This window comes from Molothrus ater, chromosome Z (genome assembly GCF_012460135.2).
Source record: "Molothrus ater isolate BHLD 08-10-18 breed brown headed cowbird chromosome Z, BPBGC_Mater_1.1, whole genome shotgun sequence".
In the NCBI taxonomy this organism is placed as follows: domain Eukaryota; kingdom Metazoa; phylum Chordata; class Aves; order Passeriformes; family Icteridae; genus Molothrus; species Molothrus ater.
In genome coordinates this window covers 4,014,144-4,039,484 of record NC_050511.2, presented here as the reverse complement: position 1 = coordinate 4,039,484, position 25,341 = coordinate 4,014,144, and the positions used below count along the sequence as shown (strand labels likewise).

The following is a 25,341-nucleotide window of genomic DNA, read 5'->3' as shown; positions in this document are numbered from 1 at the left end:
CTCTGACTTGATCACTTTCACAACAATTCTTAGCGATACTCATCTACATAGGGTTTGCAAATGTGCTTTCACTGAGGTTTAAAATCACCCTGAGAAGTAAAAAGCATTAGCATCTCCTTCCTATTGAGAGCAGATTGACCCATCATCCCTCATGAAAACAGCTAGTTATGGTCAGAAAAAAAATAGAAATCATCAGATACATGCACTCTGCCCACATGTGAGTGCTGTGGATAAGTCCCCACTATTTCCTTGTGCTCTTTTCCCCAAGGATTAAGCATTCTCCTAAATGTAACCAAGCATAACATATTTTATATTTTGGGTCAGTATAATTCTTGACCCTGGGGATGTGTCATCTGTTAATTTACAGGTTATATAACACATTTGTAACAGCTCCTTTATGTCACCTCTACTTTCAAAAGGTCAGATATTCGATTTTCTAAACAAGAAACTCCAAAGCCATAGTGATATTTTTGCTGGTCTGATTTCTAAAGAGTGTAGTGACAATCTTGAACATAATGTGATTTTACTCTCCATTCTGAACTAAGAAAGATGCTTGAGGGTTTTGGGTTGTGGGGCTATTTCTTTTTTGTGTGTTTTGGTTTTTTCATTTTGTTGTTTTGTTGTAGGGGGACACAAGGTAAATGAAGGTAATGGAGAATGTAATCTTAGCCTGCAACGAGTTGCAGCTGGAACCAATTACTAAAAATTAGGAACAGGCCTGATCCTAACAGGCCACACCTGTAGCCCATAAGAACAAGTGGCATAAAAGAGTAGATTAGTAGGCACTGGAGTCAGATGGTTGCTGCAAGGACCAAGAACAGTCAGTGCTTAGAGGAGATGCCTATGAGAAACATCGAGGCAGTATGAAACTCTGAGGACATGGAACCCTTGTACCATAATGATAAAAGAACTCTTGATATATAAGACAACATATAATGATAATAGAACTGTTATAATATATAAGACAACAATTCACCATCTCAGAATTTCCTTGCAAGTCTGTCTTGAACTGGTCCTGCTCAGACCTGACATCCTGAAGGAGTTTTTGTAGCTCATCTTTTTCATGGTTAACTGATGAGATTTGTTCTTTAAGTTGTAGAGAGTGACTAGTTCATTCAGCTAATAACTGGTCCTTCTCACATGAGATAATATTTAGTGTCTCAGTGTCCTAGGGTAATGTTATGATGCTTGTATCCCCATTCATGTGTTCTGTTTATGCTGGATATTATGTTCAGTGCCTTTAAGACTGGCTCTGAAGAGTGAAAGTTCTGTTTGCGTTTTCTTATCAGCCTGGTGGAACACAGATAGGCAGTACTTAGTGCTGCTTTTGCTTTCTTGCTTTTGCATTTTGCTTTGCTCTGTCTCTCGATCTTGCTTCTGCTTTGCTTCTGCTTGCTTTTGCTTCTGCTCATTATCTAGTTTAGCTAAACAGTACAAATTTCTTCCTGGACTGTTTCTTCTTTCCTTTTTTTTTGACCATCTCGAACCTGCTCCGGGCTGGGACCTGGAAACACCAAGAGTTTTCACTCTGTGCCTGCAACATCTGCCCCAGTGCCAGACAGACTGATAACAGAGCGACCACCCCCGAGAGAGACTTTGTGAATTTGTCATCTTTTCCAGAGTGGTGTCATCCAGTATTGTTCATTTTGTGTGCTGGGGGTTGCTGTGCCTGTTAAATAAACAGGTTCTTTCCACTTCCCTCTGAGGAATTCTTCCCAAACCAGTTGGGGGCAGGGGCCGTGTGGGTTTGCTTTCTGGAGGGGCCCTCCTTTGGAAATTCTCTACCAAATTTGCCCCAAACCAGGACACTCAGTTAACTGTTGAATCTACAATGAACAGTGGAGAAAAATGCAAGTCACAATTTGGTGATCTTTATACACCCTATGAAGTAGTCAAATCAGTTGTGTCAAATACAAAAATCCCAAATCCTAACTACTAAAATTCACACTAGCAGAAAGAAAAGTTGAAAAATAATTCTGGTGTTCTAATAGCATAGAAAAAATATTTACAAGGAAGAGGAACAGCATGACACCCAAAAAGTTTACATCAGTCAACTTTGGTTTTCTGTAAAGCAAGCGGAATCAAAGGAAAAGGCAATTGACCTATGTCTATATCACAAGAAAATTAAAATAAATAGAAGATGAGCACAAAAGATGGACAATATCTTTATATTTCCTCTACTGGAGAGTAATATTTGCTAAACTGAAGCAATCCTCAATTATACTCTTTGATCTGCAAAGGAAAAATATGACAGGTGAAAAGCTGCAACTCGCTGGGGGATAAGATTACATTCTACATTACCTTCATTTACCCATACTGTGTCCCCCTATATTTGGTAGGGTTTTTTTCATAGGTTTTGTGGGACTTGCTGGTTTGCGGTCTTGTTTGTTTGTTGTCATGGTTCAGAGCAAATTTGGGAGAGAATCCCCAAACGGGCTCCTGTAGGAGAGCAGATCCAATCGGCCCCTCCCCCGAGCCGGTCCGGGAGAAACTACCTCCTTGGAGAAAAGTGGAAAAAACTTGTTTATTAAACAATAAAACCTAAACAATATTAAACAATAAAACCCCTTGCCGCTCCAAAAGAGATGACAAACTGAGAAACCCCCTCCCCGGGCTGCAGCTGAGCTCACTCAGTCTCTGGTCAGTCCCTCCGGTGCTGGAAATGTCGCAGGCCCGGCCAGGCCCGGCCCGGAGGGCCACAGGTTTGAACAGGGCCAAAGAAAAGGGAAAAAAAACCACAGTCCAGGGAACTTCTTTGCCTCAGCTAGCTAAAGTAACTAAAAGCAAAGGAGAGCTCTGTCCTGCTGTCTGTCCATCCGCAGACAACACAGTCAGGAGCAGGAATGTAGAGGAGTGAGTGCAGTGTCTGAAAAAAAAACTGTGCATTTCTTCTCTCCCCCCTTCACTCTCTGGAACACGTCTTAAAGGTGCAAAACTTATTATTCAGCATAAACAGAACAAGACAACTGGGGATAAAAGCATCGTATAGTCAAGCCAGGGCATTTGTTTTTATGGGAGTTTTCTTGTTTGTCTTGGCTGGGTTTGATTTGTTGTTTGTTTTGGTTTTTTTAATTTGCTGTGAATTAACTATTTTCTTAGCTCAAAGCAACAATTTATTTTCCTCACCAGAACATTCATTTCAGAATCATAGAAGCATTTACCTTGGAAAGGCCTTTAAGATCATTAGGTTCAACCATTACCCCAGGACTGCCAAGTCCATGACTAAACATTCTCCCCAAGAGTCATACTAGGCAAGCTATGCCTGCTTCTAATTTTTATTAATTATTGTTAGTCTCAAAAAGCAGATGATGTAAAGAGATGCCTAAGTACTCAGTGATCTCAGAGGTAGAACACTTACCAGAAACTAAGGCAGAGTGACAACTTGGACCAGCATTCTTCAAGTCATAGATGCATTAACGATTCAATTATTGTAGCAGACATTAAAATACTAACTTTCCAGCTTCAATTTACTTCTAAATAACTATCTGTTATAGCTCATGAAAGGTTTATGAAAACTATTTCCTTTCCAAAATCTATACTGATCTTCTAAACAGGAAAAAACACCAATCACAATAAAATTTCTGTCCCTAGAATATATTTTCTGAGCTCCATGTAGATTTGGTAGCAATTTCCACTCAGAAGATTACCTTCCTGAGCAAAGAACATAACCTTTTGGGAGAGATGCAGGTCCAGTAGGGAGACATGACATGTGACAAGATCCTTGCATCCCGCATAAACGTGAATAACAAAAAAATATCAATTGAAACATTAAGTCCATAACAAAACTGATGGCCAAGGTATTGCCTCTCCCTGAAGAATAGTCTTATAATATTATTCACGGGTCACTTCAATCTGCCTTACTTTGAGATTAGGCACAAATCTGCTTCCACCTTAATCGCATTTTTTTAGATTTTATCAGAGATGAATAAACTTCAGTTTGTGCAACCTCAGAGCTGCCCCAAATCTATGCATCAGGATTTTCCACACAGTATTGAAGGACCATTTCTATCTCGGTCTCTGGCTTTGTAATGTTGGCTGTAGGGAGAGAGGGAGAAAACAGAATTTTCTGTTGACTGTATTACAGTAAGGGGTGTATATTTTTTCAGAATCTGTGCATTAACTGTGAGACAACAGAGTTCATCCAAGCTAGAGATAAAGGAACATACATGATTCAACAAGGAAAGGCTTAAGAGAGATTCGAGACAGGCACAGTTTGACTCACCTAAATGAAGTGTTAAGAGGTATCATAATGCTGCACAACTCAATGATTTAGGCCAGAGCTAAAATACCACCCAATGGTACAAAGGTAAAGCAAAATAACTAATTTTTTATTTGTATATTGGACAGCAACAATCCAAGTCTAAGTCTTGAAGCTTAGTTTCTGCCCCACAAAAGCACACGTGAGGAACATGGCAGTTAATAGACCACAGAGAAATAACCAGTGACTAGACATAGGCTTGATGTTTAGCCAACTTAACAAGAAAACTACTGAGCCTGATTTAAGAAATTGCTCAGTGTGACCAACTGTAATGTGAGAAGATGCAAAAATTCCCAGGAAGTATTATGGGGAGGGCTGGCTATCACAAATGATTGAGGGACAATCATAGCCAGGAAAGGCATGCTTTCACAGGGAAGCACTGAAGATTTTTGTGGGAGTGAAGTTTGGCAGTGCCAGCCATGTCCAAGGAAAGGTCTCAGTGAAAGCCTATAAGGATCTAGTTACCTAGGTAACTGTATCAGAAATTCAAAATTTGGCTATGGATGTAGCAGAACCATGATTGTGAAAAATGGGTGCGGGGGGAGTAACAAATGTAGGTTGTCTGTTTGGGTGAATAAGAGAATGTGTGGGTTGGAAGGGACTTTAAAGATCATCTCATTCCAACTCCTCTCTCATGGCCAGGGACAACTTCCACTACATTAGATTGCTCAGAGCTTCATCCAACTTGGCTTCATCCATCCCTGGAACACTTCCAGGGATGGGCAGGCACAGCTTCTCTGGGAAACCTGTGCCAGGGCCTCACTACCCTCAAAGTAAATAATTTTTTCTTAATATCTATTCTAAACCTGGTCTCTTTCAGTTTAAAACCATTCCCTCTTGTACTTTCACTACATTACTCCATAAATAGTGTCTCTCCAACTTTCTCTCAGGCTCCCTTCAGGTACTGAAAGGCTGCCACTAGGTCACCCTGAAGCCTTTTTTCCTCCAACCTCAACAATGCCATTTTTCTCAGCCTATCCTCATAATCAAGGTGCTCCATCTCTCTGATCATCCTGATGGCTTTTCTCTAGACTCAATCCAACTGGTCAATGCCTTTTTTTGTGCTGAGAATCCCAGGGCTGGATGCAACATTCAAGGCGGGGTCTTATGAAAGCAGAGACACAAAATCGCCTCACTGGACCTGCTGCCCATGATGCTCTGGAGGCAGCCTGGGATACGATTTTCTGGGCTGTGAGGGCCATGGCTAGGTCAGGTCCAGGCTCTCATCCACCAGCACCCCAAGTTCTTCTTGTTAGGGCTGCTTTTGATCAGTTCACACCCCTGAAAAGGACATATCAGGGCAGCAAAACTAAGGTAGTCTTAGTAGCTACTAAAAAAAGTAGAAAGTAATGCAATGGTTCAAAAAGCCTGGAGCAGAGCAGTAAACCAAGCTTTTTGTTCTGATCAAAATTTCTCTCTTTGAGTCTTCTAACAGAGAATGGAAGAAAAAGGGTTTTTCTAGGTACTAGAGGAACACCTGAGACAAACAGAGCTTCCTGATCCCTATACCAGTCCAGACTTGACAGCATCAGCCTTGGCCCAGCACCTCCCAACAGTGAAACTTTGACAGTTCCTAATGCAATTTTTCTACAAATAAAGACCTTCAATACTCAACCCTTGCAGACTTTGTTCAAAGGAAAGGCGCCACCAATCACACACATAGTGTGTATCAAAGTAGGCTAAAATAAGGGTAGGCTGCATTCACTGAGTGAATGAGGTGAAAAACAACCAACACGAATCACAGAATTGCTGAGGCTGGAAAAGGTCCCCAAAACCCATCATGTCCAACCTGTGACTGATCCCCACTTTGTTACCCAGACCAGAGCACTTGAGCACTTCAAGTTAATTCTTGAAGACCTCCAAGGGGTGGTGACTCCACCACCACCCTGGTCAGCCCCTTCCTATGCTTAACAACCTTTTCTATGAGGAAATTCCTCCTGATGTCCAACCTGAGGCTGTTCCCTCTCCTCCCGTCTCTGTTCCCTGGGAGCAGAGCCTGACCCCCCGGCTGATCCCCTCCTGTCAGGAGCTGTGCAGAGCCACAAGGGTCCCCCCTGAGCCTCCTTTGATCCAGGCTCAGCCCCTTCCCACCTCCCTCAGCTGCTCCTCACAGGACTTACAAATGTGCATCAGTGGCAAACTGCACCTTGGTTATGCTTGTTCTGTAAAAGTATCAGACTTCCACCTTCTCTTCTCTACTGACAATATTTTACTCATCTGCACTTCAAACTGATTTACTTATCTGTACCTTTTATTGCTGTTTAATATAATTTATGATTTTAACCTGGGAAAATTCTCTATTGTTACATGCCTTTTTGTGATTCACATCTACTTTCTTGTCCATATATATCCATTGCAGCTTACAGCTCTGAGGGATTTATCTCAAGAAAATGCAGTCCCCAGATCAACGTTACAACCCTGGAGAACTGCAAAAATAATAATTCATAACCAAAGTCATGAAGTTAGTATCTGCTCTTGATGTTGTTAAGCTTTATCCCATGATACCAAAAGGAAAATTGAGGCTAGAATACTGTTTATTTGCCCCACAAATCAATGTACAGAGGCATTTCAGATGCAGGCATGCAGAGGTTTCCCTCTTCAAACAGGAACTTTCATTCATACAATCCTAAAGGCTATTTCATTGAGAGGGTATTATGGAGATGCAATCAATATGGCAAGTGATACTGTGAAATACTTGTTTCCATAAAAACAGTTGTGTTTTCTGAGCCATGTAAAATATTTACAGCATCTGTCAGATAAAATTCATGGTTATCCCTGGGGTTGTCTTCAAGACTAAATTAAATATCACAGTCACCATATAGCACCCTTAGCTGGTTAGAAAAAAGAGCTGTAACAGTCATGTTATTGTTTTACAGTGATACTTTTTCACCCACAATTTCTAAAGAAAACCATTTTAATGTGTTTCATTGTGCATTTTGAATTTTACCTCTTAGATTTTGTGCTTCTTTTTCCTGTATTTTTGTTGGGGTTTTTTTGGTTTGTTTTTTTTTTTTTTTTTTTAGAACTAGAGCCTTTCATAACACAGTATTTCTTACATGGAAGAAAGACAGGGATCTTTTTGCAACATTAACTTATATTGCAAGCAATCTGTTCTAGTTTAAGTCACAATCCAAAATGCTATGACTCAGAACCCATGCACATGACTGTTCTCTCAGCCCTGTGTGTGAGCTCGGCCCCAGTGAAGCTGCTTTCAGTAGCACAGCACTTACCTGTCACCCAGTGGGACCTGACATTCCTGCATGTTTCCCTTAAACCCAAATTCCCTGCCTCAACATCTACTTCCAAAAATGCAAACCCACGTGTTCTTAAAGCTCAGTCACCTATAAAAAACCTTCTTGAGAGACTGTCCAAAGAGGAAGAAAAAGATTCAGTAATGAGTGAAATTTCCTTCGTCAGGATGAGAGGAGGCTGAGCTTTTTCCAGTCTGACCCAACCTGTTCTTTACTGACCTAAGAGCATGTTGCTGTCAGAAAGATTCACAGCAAGAAATCTCCTGGGATCTCCAGGGTGAATGACATGCTGCTTTTTTAAAGAGAAGCAGTTACACAATTACAAAAACTCTGAAATATGTGGGAGTTACATGGTTGGGGCTGCTGCAGCTTCAGGAGGAATGAATAGTGAGGGTGGGCACTGGCACATGCCAGAATCTGGTGAGATTTTCAGTGTCCAGGGAATGGGACACAGGAGCCAGCCTCAGCCTGGAACAACAGGGTGTTCACACAGAAGAAAAGGAGGGTGGGAGATACTGGAGATACCATCCTCATGGGGAGGGATGCCCAATCTGCCAACCTGCCCTGATGATATCTTGGGAAGTCTGGTCCTTGCAATGAGACCCAGACCCAGGTTGTTGCCAAAGTTTTTCCAGGCCTAGGAATATTGCAGCTCTTCCATCTGGGCATGAACAGTACTGCCAGGGTTATCCAGAGCATGTCAAGGGTGACTGCAGATCCCTGGGGGTAGAGTGAGGTATGAGGACCTGAGTGCTGCAGCTGAGATTGAAGGGCTCAAGCAGAATTGGACAGATCTGATTCTGTTGCTGGTGGTGCAACCAGAGCATTCACACTTGTGACTGCAGGATGTTCTCTGGTTGTGTAAGGAAGAACACAATGGCAAAACTGGCGTAACAATGCAGGCATAATAAAGCATTTAACTTCTTTCATTTCCCCTTTTACTGACTTTGGTCCTTTGGTTCTATCTAACTATAAAGTTCTTCCATGCTACAATTCTAATCAGTACTACAGTGCTTCTTCCAGACCAAAGTTGTGTTACAACAGTTGTTCAGTTGTGGAGGGTTAAAAATATGGAAAACCTGTGAGAACTGGGTAGGGCTTTTTGAATTGAGGTAATCGGTCAGGAGTCAGCATCAGCAAAGCAAATAAGTGTCAGTGCCATTTACAGCAGCCGCAATAGTGCTGTGAGTTGTTCAGCACCTCCATGAGACATCATGAAGTATAGCAGCTTACATAGACCATATTTGAATCTTGTTTTAGGAATAAAAAAAGTGTATGTGTATGGCCATCTGTGGTTATGTATTTTTACCATGTGTTAAGTATGTTTTTGTCCATGATGCCATAAAATACAACAGGCTTCCAGAAGAGTGTTAGACCTTGGGGATTTGTTCTGTAAAGAGAACATCTGCAAGGGCTCTCTCAGTGGTCTGTTGCAGCAACTTGAGGTACAAATCAGAGCAATCAGAACATTAGCTTTGAGACTCCCCCCAAGACTCATCTGCATCGTATTTGGAAAACATAAAAACATTCTTGATCAAAAAATGAAGACATTCTTGATCTCTGTCCTGCAGAAGTGGGGCTGGAATGTGATCCATGTGAATCACCATTATCTTAGGAGAACTGTACAATGCAAGGAAGAGAAAAGAAGTGCCTGCATGGGATGGAGTAGAGCAGTCTTACACTTGATACCTGTCTCCTGGGGACAGGAGATTTGTCAGAGAGCATATACCAGTTTATAACTGTGGAAGATATTGTACTTTGTGCATCTGGCTGGTGAATCCTGCAATTGATTTCTGCTACAAGGATCAGGGAATCATTCCAGGTGTTGGAGCTCACAATGGGAGTCATTAAATGGCAGCATCCCAGCTGCAGCTCCCTTCTTCTTTCCTTGAAGGGAGCTGCAGCTCCCTTCTTATTTCCTTTCCTCTGTTTCTGTGCCAGTAAATACTCTGATAATCTTAGAGAGCACTACAGCAAAGTTTGTATTTGGGTGTAGCAATAAAATGAATGTTTTACCTCAACTTCCAAACTCACCTGACAAGCTGGAGCCTGACATGACTTCCTTGTCTACAAGGAAGTACTACAGCATGATTTGCCAGGGTAAATAACAGCTAGAATGACAGTAGGATTATTTGACTTTAATATTTCTCCTTCTACCTAATATATTAGAATTCATTCTTGTTTGCATCTGTATATCTCTCCCTATAAGACTCATATCTTCTGTCATGGGCCATGTTTCTGGCTCTAGCCTGAGTGCAGAGTACAATTCAGGACTCATATTCAACAAGCATCTGGGAATAAAGAACATGTGATGTGCCTGTGTAGTATTTGTCAGAACAAATCTAATCCACCTCTTTGAGAAGAGGAAGACTTTGCAAGTAAAATGCTTTCTGATAGAAGCATGAGAGTAGACCATGAACACAAAAAATAGCAGAAATCTTTGGGGAAAAAAAAGATACATAGGTGGGATAGTAGGTGGGATGGGATGAACAAAAGCAGCAGTTTATTCTTGTCTTACACACATGGCACAACATACAGAACCAGCACAAATAACTTACAAAGTCTCATACACCATGCTTTCTCTTGAATAGCTTCTATTAAGTTACAACACCATAACGAATCAGGTATTTAGTTACGACAGATCTCCAGACATGGATAGTCTCCCATTCAAGGAGTTATTATTTTTGTAAGCTACTTAGACAAACATCATTTTTTTTTACATGTTTAATACAGTACAGTATCCTTAACAGAGTTCAAGATATTCACAATGAGAATTGAACACTTTATAAAACAGCAGAATTTCTCACCTCAGTACAGGCCTACATTCGCTCTCCTGCCTCTTTCTGATTTAAAATGTGTTACAAGTCGTCTTTACTCAACTTTTCAAACTGAGAATTGCTTTAAATGAAAAAAAATGCTATTTACAGGGTTTTGTTAGATTTAATAAAAATGTCTTTGCTTCCCTTTCCAATTCCAACTCCCCTACCCCCAACAAAAATTGCCATTTGGTAATTTTAGAAATATTGACCCTCAAGCTGCTATAAAAACTAAAAAAAAATAAATTTGTGACGACTTGTTGGATGCAAAATTAAAGATGATCATCACAGCCCAGCATTAATTCAAAAAGATGAATTGTTATCCCCTAATGTCATATATTGTGTTCATTGGAGACAGATGATGCCTGTCATCTGATTTTTAGAGATAAGGAACTACTTATGGGCCAGCGTACAAAACCTCCATCTTTTTTATTTGCAAGATGCCCCACTCTCTTTGATTAAAAAATTTCCAGCTCAGTTCTTTCCTTTTCAGTAATTGTTACAACTCTGATTGTGTCATACTGACCTACTCTCCCAGTCTCCATTGGATAAAACAATGTTTTGCCATATCCATGGTCCCAGTGACATTTCTGGGTTGACTCAGGAGAGTTTTGCTGTCTGACTGCACTTCAAACTCCACTCAAGCCTGTGGGCATCTTTCATTTGGTGGCTTTGGATTAGCTCTGCTTGAATGTGGCTGGTAAACTCTAGCCCTTAAGCAGTTAATCAGCTTTCTAAAGAAATAATCAAAAAAGATTCCTCTCCTTTATACATACAATACGCAATATTTTTACATTTAGCATTATCATAAAAAGCATGTTTATGTTATTTTGAAAATGTATTTTTACAGAAATCTATAAACACTGTTGTATCAAACACATTCTCAAAAACTGGAGAAAATACTGACACAAAACCTGGAAGAGCCTCAATGGAATTCTTCCAGTACTATTTGTCTACTTGCATATTTCATATTTCAGTGTCCTTTCCTGCAAACATAATTTGGCCATATGAGAACAGGTAAAGTAGACAACAAATCCCCAACAGTTTTAAGTAGGACCTAGGTCTGTTGTTTAATGAAAGTAGATTGACATTCAATGTGTGTTTGGTTTGTTCTAACTGGCATGCCCATTTTGCTACTGTTACTCACAATGAGCAGTGCCTTAATTCCCAAGTAGTCTTGTTCGCTTCAATGGGATTACGCGTGACAAATGACGTATGCAAAAATACTGAAAATGGTCTTCCACTTTTTTAACCCTTCTTATGTCAACAACAAACATCACTATCTTCTTCTTTATATATATTGTACTTGAAAATGAAGTAGGACTAATACTTGCAAACAATTCTGTATCAGAAGTTAGTGCACAAACTTTAGGAAATAATCTGATATAGTTGTGCTATAGTTCTGGCAGCTAAAAACTTATCTGGTTTGACCAAGACTAAATTTCACAGGTCTAAATGTTTTATTTGTACACTTGTTGTTGTTACACTTGACATTTCCTCAGCCTGACACAATTTAATTTTAAATGGATGTGTCACACTGACATTAAATCAGGATGCTATTTTCCTTTACTGCCACCATTTTCAGTACAGTTAGTAATGTACATTAATTCATATAACCAAAGTACTTTCCAAGTACTTTGTCTATAGAATATTGGAGAAATTATAAAGTGAATTTGGTTTCCTCTCCTGCAAAATTTAAAAAATGCGCTGGAGTTTGTATCTTGGTACTGACTGTAATGGCTTCTTTACAGTCCAGGAGGTTAAACACAGAAAGTTAAACAGCAGAATAAGATTTTCTTCTTTGTCTCACTATTTGTTTATTCTTTAATGATGCTAAAAAAATAAAAAAAAAAACCAACATCAACTTCTTTTTAGTACTAATGAAACATTACAATATAATTGGTGAAAAGTAATTGATTGTAATATCCTGTATGTTACCTCATCTCAACAGAAATTCTTTTATATGGCTTGAAATGTTTAAAGTGTAATCCTACCTAGAGGAAAAAAATGCAAGCCATATCTAACCCCAAATTCTACCTATACTGTAACGTGTACAGTCACCCGTAAAGGAGCCCTTTTAACAAAAAAAGTATGCGAACTTATCATTAGCTTAGAGTACATATCTATTTTGGTCACGGTAATAAAAAAAATTAGATATATATACTTACTAAAAAAGTCCAAGTGTAATCAATTATATAATATTTCGACACTTAAAAAAATTAGTTTTACGCAATGTGATATGTAAAGCAAAATACTGAAAACATGTTAATTCTTTGGGATGATCAAAGTATAAGTAACCAAAACTTACAAATAATGATTAAATTTTCATAAAAGAAGGTTTTTGGTGGAGGGGCAGAAGGAATTTCCCCCCCCTTCTCACCCTCAATCCCCATGGCTTTTATAGATCCATCCCCTTCCCTAATAAGCCACAGGTGGGTTTTTTTTGGATATATTGTAGTAAGGTTATTTTCCTCTATATATGAGTCACTAATAAGTGACTTTTTCAAAATGTAGTTTGTTCTTCTTGAGGTTTACAGTGCTTCAGAATTTACAGGCCACTTAAACTCTAGATGAATATTAATCTGAACTAAGTATGTTAAAGTTTGATGAAATAGAAATTCTATTATTTACTGTGAAAATTAAATTACTTTCTGTTCTGATAATTCAAGTTTATTTCAAACACCCCTCCCCCCTTGAAAAAAAAAAGAAAAAAAAAAAGTTTTGTAGTTAAAAGCTTGTAATTATAGATAGCAAAGAAAAAAAAAACCTGCTCCTTGCCTATGGAAATATATATAGTTTTTTAAGATCCAACCCCTCTCTAACCTGCTAACCATCACATAACATATGCCATTTGGCAATTTGTCTCCTAGGATATTCACAAATTTCTTTCCAGTGCTCTCCACCTGTTCCTTCTGCTGAAGATCCCAAGGTTAACCGGCCAATGACCTCATTCCTTGACCCCCTATCTGAATCTAAAACCAGAAATTCAATGCTGATATCATCAAGGCCCTCACAAGGAATGTCAAAGACAAACAATTCATTGAACACTGCATTGGGAGTGCACTTCTTCACATGGGTTTTCTTTTTAGAAATTCTCTTCTTGGCATGGTACAGGTTCACTTTGACATAAGGGTCTGCAATGAAAAGAAAGAGCACAGATCAGTTATTTTACAGTGTTTAGAAATTCCTTGATGTAATTTATGGTAAATTCCGCAATTATCCGATATATTTACATCACAATAAGTAGCTCTGTCAAGTTATTAAAGTTGATTCCTCTCATCCAATTTTTAAATTTTTTTCTATACATCTGAATTAGCCCCTTTAATTTCCCTTTATGGTCACCAAAATTGTGTTTTAGGCAGGCAGTGAAGTTTAGACTGCAATCAGATACAGGTGTTTCTTTCATGAGATAAATCCTGTCCTGCAGTCCATGAAACCAACACTTCTACCACATTCAAAGATGGTCTGAAAGTGCACAAAACTCTAAAGATCTCTGAAAAATGTGTAACATTATGCATTTATGTGTGACAGAAATTTTCTTTTCACACATTCTGCTGGGGTAAAATCATCAGCACTAACCAAACCCATGAAAAGAAAATTTTCAGAAAGGAGTGAATAAACTTGGGCTGAAAGAAATGAATTTCATATTTCTTCTGGGGTCCATAGAAGTCAATTTACCTGACTTAGTTGAGGCCACCAATTGTTATTGAACAAATTTGACACTAAACTTTAAATGTAAGGGTATGTTTGTTGTTGGAATGTGTATCTGTCTTTACACCTGTGCTGTGTTACTGTTGAATATGGGAAGGGAAAATGTCCATATTTTCAGCTGCCAACCAACTTTGAGTGTTTACATTCATCATAATTATTGAATTGTTGTGAGGTTCCCTTGCTATTGTCTTCAATAATGGCCATATTTATTCTTTCAGAGGAGACATTTTAAAAGTCAACCCTTTCAATTACCTTGGCATTTATTCAGTGAAATTGTGGGCCTGTTTCCAGGTTCTCATGGTGCAATGATGTAGTACAAAATCTTCTCTACTGAACCCAGTCAAACATGATAGTTTATGTAAACCATTAACAAAGTTAATCATCAAGAACTCCTGAATACGTTTTAAAAATAAATAATACTAAAACTGAACAGTATTTATACATTTTATGTCACAGTTATGAGACTGAAAGGGTTGGATGAGTAAAAAATTATATTTTTCCTTGAACTGACAATGGTCTACCATAAGTGGGGTGTAATGGAGTACCTCTTCACTTTCATATTCTGTCACCATAATGAACATTTCAAAACCAGGGCTTAATAAAAACACTCACTGGCTTTGAAATTATTGCATGCCATACAAGCATTAGAAATATCAAAATCAATATCAATCAGTGGTTTCCATTTCTTCTTAGAGGAAGTTTTCTGTTACCTTTGACCAGCTACTAGATAAGGCTAGAGAGTTGCATTTGACTTTATTAGGCTAACAGAGGTCACTCAGCACCAGTGACTAAGGGAATCAAGGAGATGTGAAAATGGAAAAGTTTCTGAGTATAAAAAAAAAAATTCCCTCTTCTCCTGGAGGTTGAGTTGTGGAATTGTTTATTTTATCCCATAGAAACACCACTTCACCCTCCTCCTTTTCCAAGATTAATATTGAGATGAGGGGAAAGTCACAGAGGAAATTTTGACTGTCCTGAGTGCAGGATGCTACTGACATCCAAATATCTATTGCACCTGGCCTTATTGACAAATAGAAAATAATGGAAAACTGTTTAAATGGAGTAGGAGTCCAGGTGCAACATGGCTGCCTGCAGAAATACTGCATTCCCATTATAGTCAGCAAGGCTCTCCCAGGGGATGCAGGAAATGCAAACAAATTTTATAGCTTTACTTGCAAGAGCTGCAGTAAAAAAAATGGGTGTTCCATAGGGTCCAGGTAGATGCTGTGACTAGAAGGGCTTTTTTTACCAAGTTATTTTCCCATCTGGGTAAACATCAGGCAGGTCTGTTGAGATCAGCTGGTTGTCATGCTGTCTTCATGAAACCACCGCTATCTCCTGTGACTTTGGGGTTGATTTTTAAAAGTACATATCCTCTCTATTAGTCAAGTAAATTGTTGGACTCAATATACATCTTTTCTCCTTCTGATATGTGAACAAAATTTAGATCAAAAGGAAGATTTAAATGGAACTTGATGAGAGTTGCCTATAGGTTTGTTGCATTGGATTCAGGCTAGGTTAACTTTCCAGGTGAATTGCAGTATGAAAAATAGAAAAACTGTATTTTTGGCTGCAGTGATAATTATTCAATGTTTCCTAAAACTATTTCCTTTTCTTCTTCTTTCATAATATTGAATGAAATGAAAGACTATAAGTTCTATAAAGAAGCAGCAGCAGATGTGGTACTATAGCCCTTTTTTGTGTACTGTTGTTTTTGTGAGGCAGTCTTATATACAGGACATTAAATTTTATACTGTTATTATGTTATATAGCCTTAACAAGTCTTCTATGTGCAATTCTAGAATTGGCTTCAGAGGAGGTTCCACTGTATGAGAAATGGCAGCAGACAAGGAGAAGAGAGGATAAAACCTGATCTCTCTTAGTGCACCCCAAGTCTGGCTCATGATAAAGCACGTGTGTCATGCTGCAGCATCCTCCCAGCATTGGCACAGCTCACCTTCTCACCTTGCCAAAAAAATGTTAGAGCTCAGTTAGTGCTCAAATTCAACACAGAGGTAAGATACTGCTTTTCTTCTGAGATAAATGATGATCTCACTCAATACTGATCTTCTACAAATAAACTCATTTTTTGTCATAAATAAAAGCTTTTGGTATCTGCAAACAACATCCCACGCTTATGGCAGATGGGTTCTGCTCAAGACAATCATAAAACTCATTGGTTTCCACTGCTAACAGATGTCACCTTTTTTTGATGTGATTGAAGAACAAATTTGTAAAATACATACCCTGGAAATAAAGCATTGACCTAGATATGAATGAAATGAATAGGCTGTAAATAATAGAAACACCATTTCTGCATGTATGGAATATTTTCAGTCTTTGAAATGCCATGTTTCAGCTCTCTTTTGTCATTCTGTTTTACATTCTTAGGGCATATTTATTATTAAAACAATTACCTGATAATCCTGACACATCAGATTTAGGTAGATGCCTGGCTTTTAGAACAACGACAGTGAGTGTGTTTGTTGTAGATTGATAACAGAGAGAGACCAGTAATTCTCCACGACCAGATGATTTCTGAGGAAGTTAAAGGAAAAACAAAACAAAAAAAGAAATAAAACTGTTTATAAGCATTTATATTGACCAAGCTTTAAACCAGAGTTAAAAAGGCTTATGAAATGTCACAGAAGTGTATGCTCTGAAGCTGTCTAAAAGGACATACCATACATAGCTATTCTGATTTCCATAGTGATTATAATTTCCCTCTATATTAGTTATATAACTTTTCCTATGATTAGTTTTCAGACTGAATAAAATTAAAAATAAATGGACAATATATGTTGACATGACATCACTATCTTTGGAGAGTAGAAATTAAATCTGGAGGGAAAAAAAAATCTCAGCTAAAAAAAGAAATTTATCTTAAGCAAAGCAAAATTCCATGAAGATATAATGGGGAGAAAAAATCTAGTACAAGTAAAGAGAAAATATTTAGTAAAATATTTTAAACAGGAAGGATTCAAGCTATCAGTGAAATGCTATCCCTTGACACTCTCTAAAGCAGTGTAATATATATGAAATAAAGATGAGACAAAAGATTTTCTCTATCATTATTTGATTTGAATTTGCAGGAGTGGTTTATTTCAAATGGAGAAGGAAGGCAAGGGACACAAGAGAAGATAGTACCTTATATACCAGCAAATCCAATAAGTTATCAACAAAAGATCAGTGACATATTTGTTACCATATAGTGCTAGAATTGCAAAATGACAGTATTAGCTATGGGTATGTTGCCTATTAGACATTTATTTTACTTGCCAGTATGCTTGTCATTTGAAACCAATCACAGCGAACATCAACACACATTCCACTTCCTTAGCAGAGATTTAAGAGTGTGTGTGATGCCCATGCATTTCTGTGGTTCATTTCTGGGGTGGTTGTAAATGACCCTTGCATTCTGAACTGAGACAACACAGCATTAAATATTTTTGTCCCAGTAAAGTCAGGAAGTTTTGCTGGTAACTCCACAAAGTCTATGACTCCGCCCTTACTACCTTTAGTAAGGCTGCAGCCTCTCTCAATTCATGAGACAAGGTGATGACAGCACCAACATGCAAGAACATGCTACAACATCAACAATATGGTCTCTAGCAGGTCCCATTTCCCTGATTAAAGACCACCTACATTCCTTTAGAATGTGCTACAGGACCCATGCAGTTGATATTTCCATTGACTTCAGTAAAATTTAAGAAAGAATGATGTCAATATAAAAGGGATGGAGGAGAAAGGGAATAATACATAAAGAATTTTTATTCTTTAATTTAAAATCAATTAAAAGCAAATCAGTGGGGTTTGAGTCAGCTTGAGCTAACTGGAATTGGTCCACTCAAACCTGCTGGACCAGATGAATAGGAAATTAGAGCTTAGGGCATTAGCAATTTCTTTCAATACGCTTGTTGTAATGGCTTTTTTCTATTGCATTTGTGTAATGACTTCCTCACACTGCCATTAGGAAAACATCTCAGGTATTTCATGGTGAGCTTTTTGGCTTTTCTTTCCAAGATGGCAGCAGCATTACACAAGAATCATGGGTAACCCTATCACAACATTTTCAAACTTTGAATAAAAAAGATGTTACCCTAACATTTCTTTTGATGATCTCTCTGTCCATTAGCAGCCTTCCTTCCGAGAGTTCAATTCCAGCGAGGGGGATGAGGACTTCTCCAATGACATCATCTCTCGAAAATCTGTCAAAGCTCAAGATCATGAAGTGAAGTGTTAAGTCTTGAATTTGGCTGTAGGGGATCCCATAAAATGTAAAAGTCTCATCGAAAGCTGGATCTAAGGTTTTTCTCAGCACTCTGGTTTTCACCTTGTGCTTTTTCTCAGGCAGGATTGTCATTTTGATGTAGGGATCAGAAGTCATTGACTGTTCATCCATTGCTGGCAGCCCACGAGCTTCTTTGATGTTCACTACAAATGCTTTTTTCTCAAAGTTGTACTCTAAAGAGAAAAAGAGAGTTCCTAGCTTGTCTTGTTTCTCTTCAGATGACAGAGAAGTGATGGATTTTAGGCTATCAGGAGATACTGAATCTTTCTTCCTTTCTGCAAAATGCTTAGGAGATGAGTTTTCAGGATCTGGAGAGCCCTGCATTTTTGTGGTTGTTTTGGGGAAATTGCCATTTAGATCTCTTTTCTCCAGGTCAAGATGGAGAGAGTTCTTTGGCATTGCTGATTTGTTCTTTGCTTCACTTTTCTCATCTGCTCCAAACTTCTTCTTGCTGTTGAGATTCTCCGGGTAGATATCAACCCCCTTCAGAACATGGACAAACTTGTATGGAGGGGTCTTATTGGACTTGGAAGATTTGCGTTGGCAGCAGATCCAAGCAAAGAGGGAGACAGAGAAGACAAGGCCAAATGCACTAAAGATCCCAACCACTGTAGGAATTTCATCTGAAAATCAAATAAATAGCAACAAGCACATAAGCAGCAGTACCTTGAATTCTGCATGATATTTAATGAAGCAATAATTTAGTAAAACAAACTGATACGAGACAGTGATATCAGCAGGACTGACAGACTGGAAGTGCTCTGCATTGTACACATTGCTCGCCACCTGCAGGCACCAGTGTGCAGTCCCGCTCTAAGGCACGCTTGTTATGCTAGTATTTTTCCATACACGCAGAGTTAGGGAGGAGAATACTATTCCCATCCTAATAATAATCACTGTTTGTAATTTCTCTACTCTCTCAACCTTCTGTGTGTAGTTTCTGAGCTTGTGTGTCAGCTTTGAGTTTATGGAGGTTTGTTGGTTTGCTAAAACACACTCTGAAATATATATTACTTTTAGATACATCATCTGCTTTCCATAGGGTTTCGTAGAATACTTTGTGCACTCAATTAGCTATTTTCTATGGTCTGTTCCCATAATTGCCTGTAGGTATCTCTTGAAATAAGTGAGTTTAATTGGAGGTTATAGCACTCAACAGTTTCACTGGGATTTTCAATACTTTGCAGGAGGAAGTCTATCAAGAAAATTTGGGATAATTATATAGCAAGTGTCTTTTCCAGATGGATGGGATATTAGGTAGCACATGTGAGTTCAAAGCTGAAAAAATCATGTTAAGTTTTTCAATGTTAACTGCTAAGCATTTAAGACACTGAAGCAAAGCTTATGGGGAGTTTACAGAAAGGGTCAGTACTTCTTATGAGTAGATAAGAAAAAATGTTATAATTCCTCCACAGTTTAATATGAATTCTACACTTACGCTGAATAAAGAGAAACCTGGGCAAGTGTTACAACCTCCTTTGCCAAGTGGATATATTATTTACATATGGAGTATCATTAGCCCTTCAAAGCACGCATCGAAGGGTAAATGAGCACAACTAATTAGAAATCCAATTTTGCCCATAAGTAACATTACTAAGTGAGTTTAAACCTCCCACAATGTAACAATCAGAGCTTAACCTTTATTCCCTGCAACAGTGGATGTACAATGGAATATTAATGTCATGACATTGTTTATGCATAAAGGCAATTATGTAACAGTTCTGTTTCTCTCTGGTCATTCTGGAGGAGTAAAGAGGAACTGTCCCCCTGTATTACTAAATCAGACTCATGCGGTCAAAAGCTGAGCAGATAAATGTGCTGCCAATACACCTTTGCTTTTTAGTGTGATGATTCAGAAAAAAAAAAATCCACAACAATACTATCAGAGCAAAGTAGGACATAATGTTCCAGCTCAGAAAGGATCAGGCCTGGCTATTAATTTTTTATGACAACTTTTCTGATGCCTACAAGCTGTACTAGTCTATACACTGAATTGCAGGAACTTAATGAAATGACTGACAACCATATTTGTGAGCAAAAAGTATTTTTCCTAACTTAAGCACATGGTTTTGAGTTTCAATAATTCCCTGGGCTGCATAAATTTAAATATACATGGTATAAATAGAAACCTAAAAGTATTTGAAAACTAATCAGAATACTTTAATATCTTTTAAGAATGGTTTGTACATTTACAATACTTTTTCATGAGATAGTATACTTTTTATAGTAACGGATATTATAATCTACTTTAATTCTACAACTACTGAAAGTAGTGATAGAATCAATTTGATGTTTAAAATATTAATTATCTTTCTGAAATAAGTAATTAGACAAGCATGATGTCACAAGTGTGGTTAGAAACCTCAAGTGGGTGGAATAGGAAAGAAGATGAAATGGTAACTAAAATGGTTTTATATTTACAACTAATTGTGTCACAAAATGAATTTCTTGCTTTTGTCATAATCAATTGGTTAACATTCAAGGCAGTGCATTAATAGAAAACATCACCTACTGATTCTGAGAGAAGTTATTATTCCAGTTACGTGATACAAATCTGGAGTCTCTTCACTAAGTCAGTGGAATGATCCTTGAATCAAACCACTGCTAAAGCAAGCCTAATGTAGTTTAGAGTCAATATTTGTAAATCAGAGTGCAGAAATATTCCCTCTTACTGTTTTTCTCACTAAAGCAACTTATGCATGCATTTTATAAGTGCACATACATGACTGCTTCTGAAACTTCCGATACCTCACTACATCCAGGGCACAGAAATGACAAAACTGAAAAGTTCATTGTGATCTTTGTTTATCTCATTGAAACCGGGTTGGTTAAGGTGCAGCTGTTCAGCTAAAAACACTGAAATCCTGTGTTTTCATCTTCCTAGCAATGTCCTTTCACTTTAACTAATGATTGACCTACAATAAGAATAAAGGAATGACAATTATTTCAAGAATGACTTGAACAAAGATTTTCTCTGTGGCATTTACATCATGTAACTCTTGATGCACATTACTTTAACAGAGACCCAGAAAACAGCACCGAACCCCTCTCATCCAAAACCGCACCTACAAAAATCTCTTTATCTCTTCCGGTACTTTACCAGGGAGGAGGAATGGGGAGAGAGGAAGGAAGAGAGATTAGGGAAAGAAAGCAAATTCACACAACTTCTGAGACCTGAAGAAAACTGGGGGGAAAACCAGGTCCCTCCCAACAAGCTGCGTGCTGGGAGGCACCGGGAGGCTCAGCAGAGGCTGCTCTTCTCCCGGGGAGGGGAGCATCGCCCGGGCTCGGGTGCGGGGAGCCGGGACGCGCTTACCGAACTGCTGGCGGCTGTCCGCTATTGGAGCCATGTTGGTGGCGAGTGATGTCCGCGGGGCTGGAGCCTCTGTCCGGGGCTGGAGCCTCTGTCCGGGGCTGGAGCCTCTGCCCGGGGCTGGAGCCGCTGTCCGCGGTGCTGGAGCCGCTGTCCGCGGTGCTGGAACCGCTGTCCGGGATGCGGGAGCCGCCTCCCCGGATGCCAAGCGACCCGCCCGGGGCACTGAGCTCGCTGCCCGGCTGTCCCCTGGCTCTGCGCTCTCACGGCGCCCGGATAACCGTCTTTGCCAGCGCAGTTAAAAAAAAAAAAAAAAAAAAAATTACAGAGAGAGGGAAAAAACAAGCAACAACAAAAACCACCCAAAACCCAGAGACACGAGCAGTGGGGACAGTGGAGGAGGAGGCTGCGACGGGACTGGAGGAGAGGGGGGAGGGGAACCTTCGGTCCTCCCCTTTGCACACTGATTTGCAACCCCCTTCCTGTTTTGGCTCTTCTGAGTAGCTCTGCTCTGAGACTGAGTACGTGGTTGAAACCCAAATTGACGCAATCCTGACGCTACAGGGCTGAAATCAGCACCTTTCCCGCCTCCCTCCCTCCCTCCCTAGCCACCACACCCTCCCTCCCTTCCTCTCTGTCTCTCTCTCTCCCTTCCTACACCCTCCTCCTCCCCCTCTCCCCATCCCTGTGTTGGGATTGAACACGCACTCATCGATTATTTTAACTGCCTTGCTGCAGGTTATGAGTTCCCCCACACACCCCTCCACCGGACACAGACAGTGAAATGGCAATGTCTGTGATTCAGAGCACCCTCTGAAAGACATGGGTGTGCCTCTTTTTCCAGGGAAAGATGTATTCATTTGCTTAATTAACTATCAGCTGTGCATGTTACAACAACGTGAAAGAGTTGCCAACCTGAGAGAGTCCAGACACCTTGGCTCCAGCTGCAGGGCACACGATTTTCCTATGACTGACGTGATGAATTTACTGAATTTGAGTCACGAAAACTCTGGATGTGACTTCTCTCTGTGCCTCCTCCCTGCTTCCTCCCAACATCCACCCCCACATAAACATTCAGCCCACAGTTTGGAAATCCTCTTGATTTTCCTGCAGGTCTGGGAAAGAGATTACTTTACTCCTAGATTTTACTGGTTAAGATGTCTTGTCTCCCAGTGTGAACTGAGAATGTGGTGGGGAGACAGGGAAAGTGTGGCAGAGTGGAGGAATGTGGGGGGAGCAGGACAAGAAAGCAGGGCTGCCTATAACTAGAACGTCTACAGTGTATAATAAACCAAGCTAACTCCTTGTCAAACAGAGCTGCAAAAGCCAGCACCTGGCATCTGACTCCTCCTGGATTCAAATGGAAGTGTAGCAGCCAGGTTTGGAGCTAATTCTTCTGCATAAATGGAAAACAGGTGTTGTTGCTTCTCTAAATAATGAAATCCAGATGCAGACATCATTTGGCATGACCTTAGTCCATGGTCAGCCACTTCGAAGCTTGTATGTCTTGCCCCATTTCAAAACACATTCTTCCTTCTCAGTGAAGTCAGTGAAGCTCCTGGGATTTTAGAAAAATTAAAGTAGGAAGATAATGGAATCATAGAATATCTTGAGTTTGAAGGGACCTGTAAGGATCATCAAAGTCCAACTCCTGTCCCTGTGAAGAACACCCCAAGAATGCCACTGTGTGCCTGAAAGCATTGTCAAAATGCTTCTTGAACTCTGACAGGTTTGGTTCTGTGACTACGGCCCTGAGGAGCCTGTTGCAGTGCCCAACCACTATTTGGGGGAAGAGCCTTTTCCAAAAACCAGTGTAAACATCCATGACTGAGCTTCAGGCCATTCCCTCATGTCCTGTCACTACTCAACACAGAGAAGAGATCAGTGCTGGCCCCTCTGCTGCTTCTCATGAGAAACATACAGAATATACATATAGTTGTATACAGTGATAATAGTTGATAGATGATAGGTAGATAGATAGATAGATAGATAGATAGATAGATAGATAGATAGATAGATAGATAGATAGATGATAGATAGATAGATAGTTAGATAGTTCCCCCTCAGCTTCCTCTTCTCCAGCTGGGCTCTCAACCACTTCTCATCCTGATTCACCTCTGGATCTTCCACCATCCTCATAGCCCTCCTTGGGACACCATGTAAGACCTTTGTCTCTTCTCTATACTGTAGCCAAAACTGCTCACAGTGTTCAGGGTGAGGCAGCCCCAGCCCAGAGCAGAGTGGGACAATCCCCTCCCTTGCCCTGCTGGGGATGCTGGGCCTGATGTCCCCAGGACAGGGATGTCTCTCCTGGCTGCCAGGGCACTGCTGACTCAAGTTCCACTTGCCACTGACCAGGACCCCCAGGTCCCTTTCCATGGCACTGCTTTCCACGATCTCATCCCTCACTCTTTCCATACACCCAGGATTCCATTTGGGTGTAAATCTGGCACTTTTCCTTGCTGAACTTCATACAGCTGGTGATTTCCTATCTCTGTCATTTGTCAAGGTCTCTCTTCTGGGCCTCTCTGCCCTTGAGGGAGTCAAAAGCTCCTCCCTTAGCTTAGTATCATTGGCAAACTTAGCCTCCCTTCCAGACAACATGGCAAGCTGGTGTAAAAACACAGCTGAATTAAGTGCCTGGCATATCCTGGGTCTTGAGAACCCATTGGTTAATACTGTTTTTGTTTATCTGCTTCTGCTATACCTTCAGCAACTGGGCCTCTGTACACAGATCCAAAACTTGCAGGAACAGCCGCACCCACTACCCTAATCGCCATTAGATCCCAGTCCTTTTAATAAAGTGCAGAGTATAGCTTGCCATCGCTGTTCCTCTTACAAACTCCTGGAGTACAATGAATTTGGGTACAAGAAGACTGAAGAAACTGTTGAAGAGCTCTTTTTTTGGTGTGCTTTGGCAGCACAATTTGATTTGGAATCTTTGGATTCATGTGTTGGCACAAATCTAGAATCCAAAATCTAAACTTGCTCAAAATGTGTAGACACTGAAAGCAATCACATTTGATTTTAGACAACATTCCAAGTATATGAACCTCCAGACTTGACTGAAATAAACAAAATCCTAAAAACAATTTGGAGTTAAACACGCATAACTGGATTAATGGATTATTGTAAATTACTATGTCTGGACTTTAAAAACAAAGGACTGAGAATCAATATATAGTATATCTGGGTAGTGCATTTATCCTACATGAGCTGGAATAGGCTGAGCATAAATATTATGTTGACACTTGAATTATTGTCAGTAATTATTGAATCTTTTTAATCTTTTTATTTTTCCTTTTTTTTTTTTCAGCAAACCCCAAGACTTTCTTTGTAGAAATATACATCATTTAAAGACCACACGGAATTATAAAAATGATTGATTCTGGTTTTCTTCTGTTTAGTTTCTCATACATCCCAGGGATATATAAAAATCTTTTACACAATATGTACTTTATTTTAATAATTCACAGGGATAATTCCCTTTAGGATTCAGCGTTTTATTTTTTCTTTTTCTTTTCTGGGACAATGCTGACGAAATGGGGAAGATACGTGTCCTTTTATTTCTTTTGTTTTCTTCTTTTCAGAAATTTGTGACAGCTCGTGGTAGGTTTTAGATATCAGTTAAGACTTTAGCGGTGTTGTGTGCTTTACAAACATAAAGAGCCTTTCCTTTCATCTCAGTTTTGTGCATGTGT

The 25,341-nt window shown here is 39.5% G+C and overlaps 1 protein-coding gene across 2 annotated transcripts; it reads right to left on the bottom strand.

The window, feature by feature from the left end:
- Positions 1 to 9,985: 9,985 nt before the first annotated feature.
- On the bottom strand, positions 9,986 to 22,150 carry SYT4 (synaptotagmin 4). 2 transcript variants are annotated; one of them, XM_036403198.2, is made up of 4 exons: positions 21,644 to 22,150; positions 18,142 to 18,950; positions 16,454 to 16,574; positions 9,986 to 13,459 (listed from the first exon to the last, which is right to left on the bottom strand). In XM_036403198.2, the coding sequence occupies exons 1-4, from the start codon at positions 21,675 to 21,677 to the stop codon at positions 13,152 to 13,154; spliced, it is 1,272 nt and encodes a 423-aa protein (XP_036259091.1). In that variant the 5' UTR covers positions 21,678 to 22,150; the 3' UTR covers positions 9,986 to 13,151. The 2 variants fall into 2 exon arrangements, with proteins under 2 accessions (XP_036259091.1, XP_036259090.1); XM_036403197.2 differs by having other exon boundaries at positions 18,136 to 18,950; positions 21,644 to 22,149.
- Positions 22,151 to 25,341: the final 3,191 nt, after the last annotated feature.

Excerpts from the sequence above, each read along its gene's own strand:
- SYT4 (XM_036403197.2), bottom strand. The coding sequence starts at position 21,677 with ATGGCTCCAATAGCGGACAGCCGCCAGCAGTTCG. Across the intron at positions 16,575-18,135 it reads TCATCAAAAGAAATGTTAGG|AAATCATCTGGTCGTGGAGA; the intron begins GTAACATCTTTT and ends TAACTTCCTCAG. Across the intron at positions 13,460-16,453 it reads TGATGTGTCAGGATTATCAG|ACCCTTATGTCAAAGTGAAC; the intron begins GTAATTGTTTTA and ends TTTTCATTGCAG.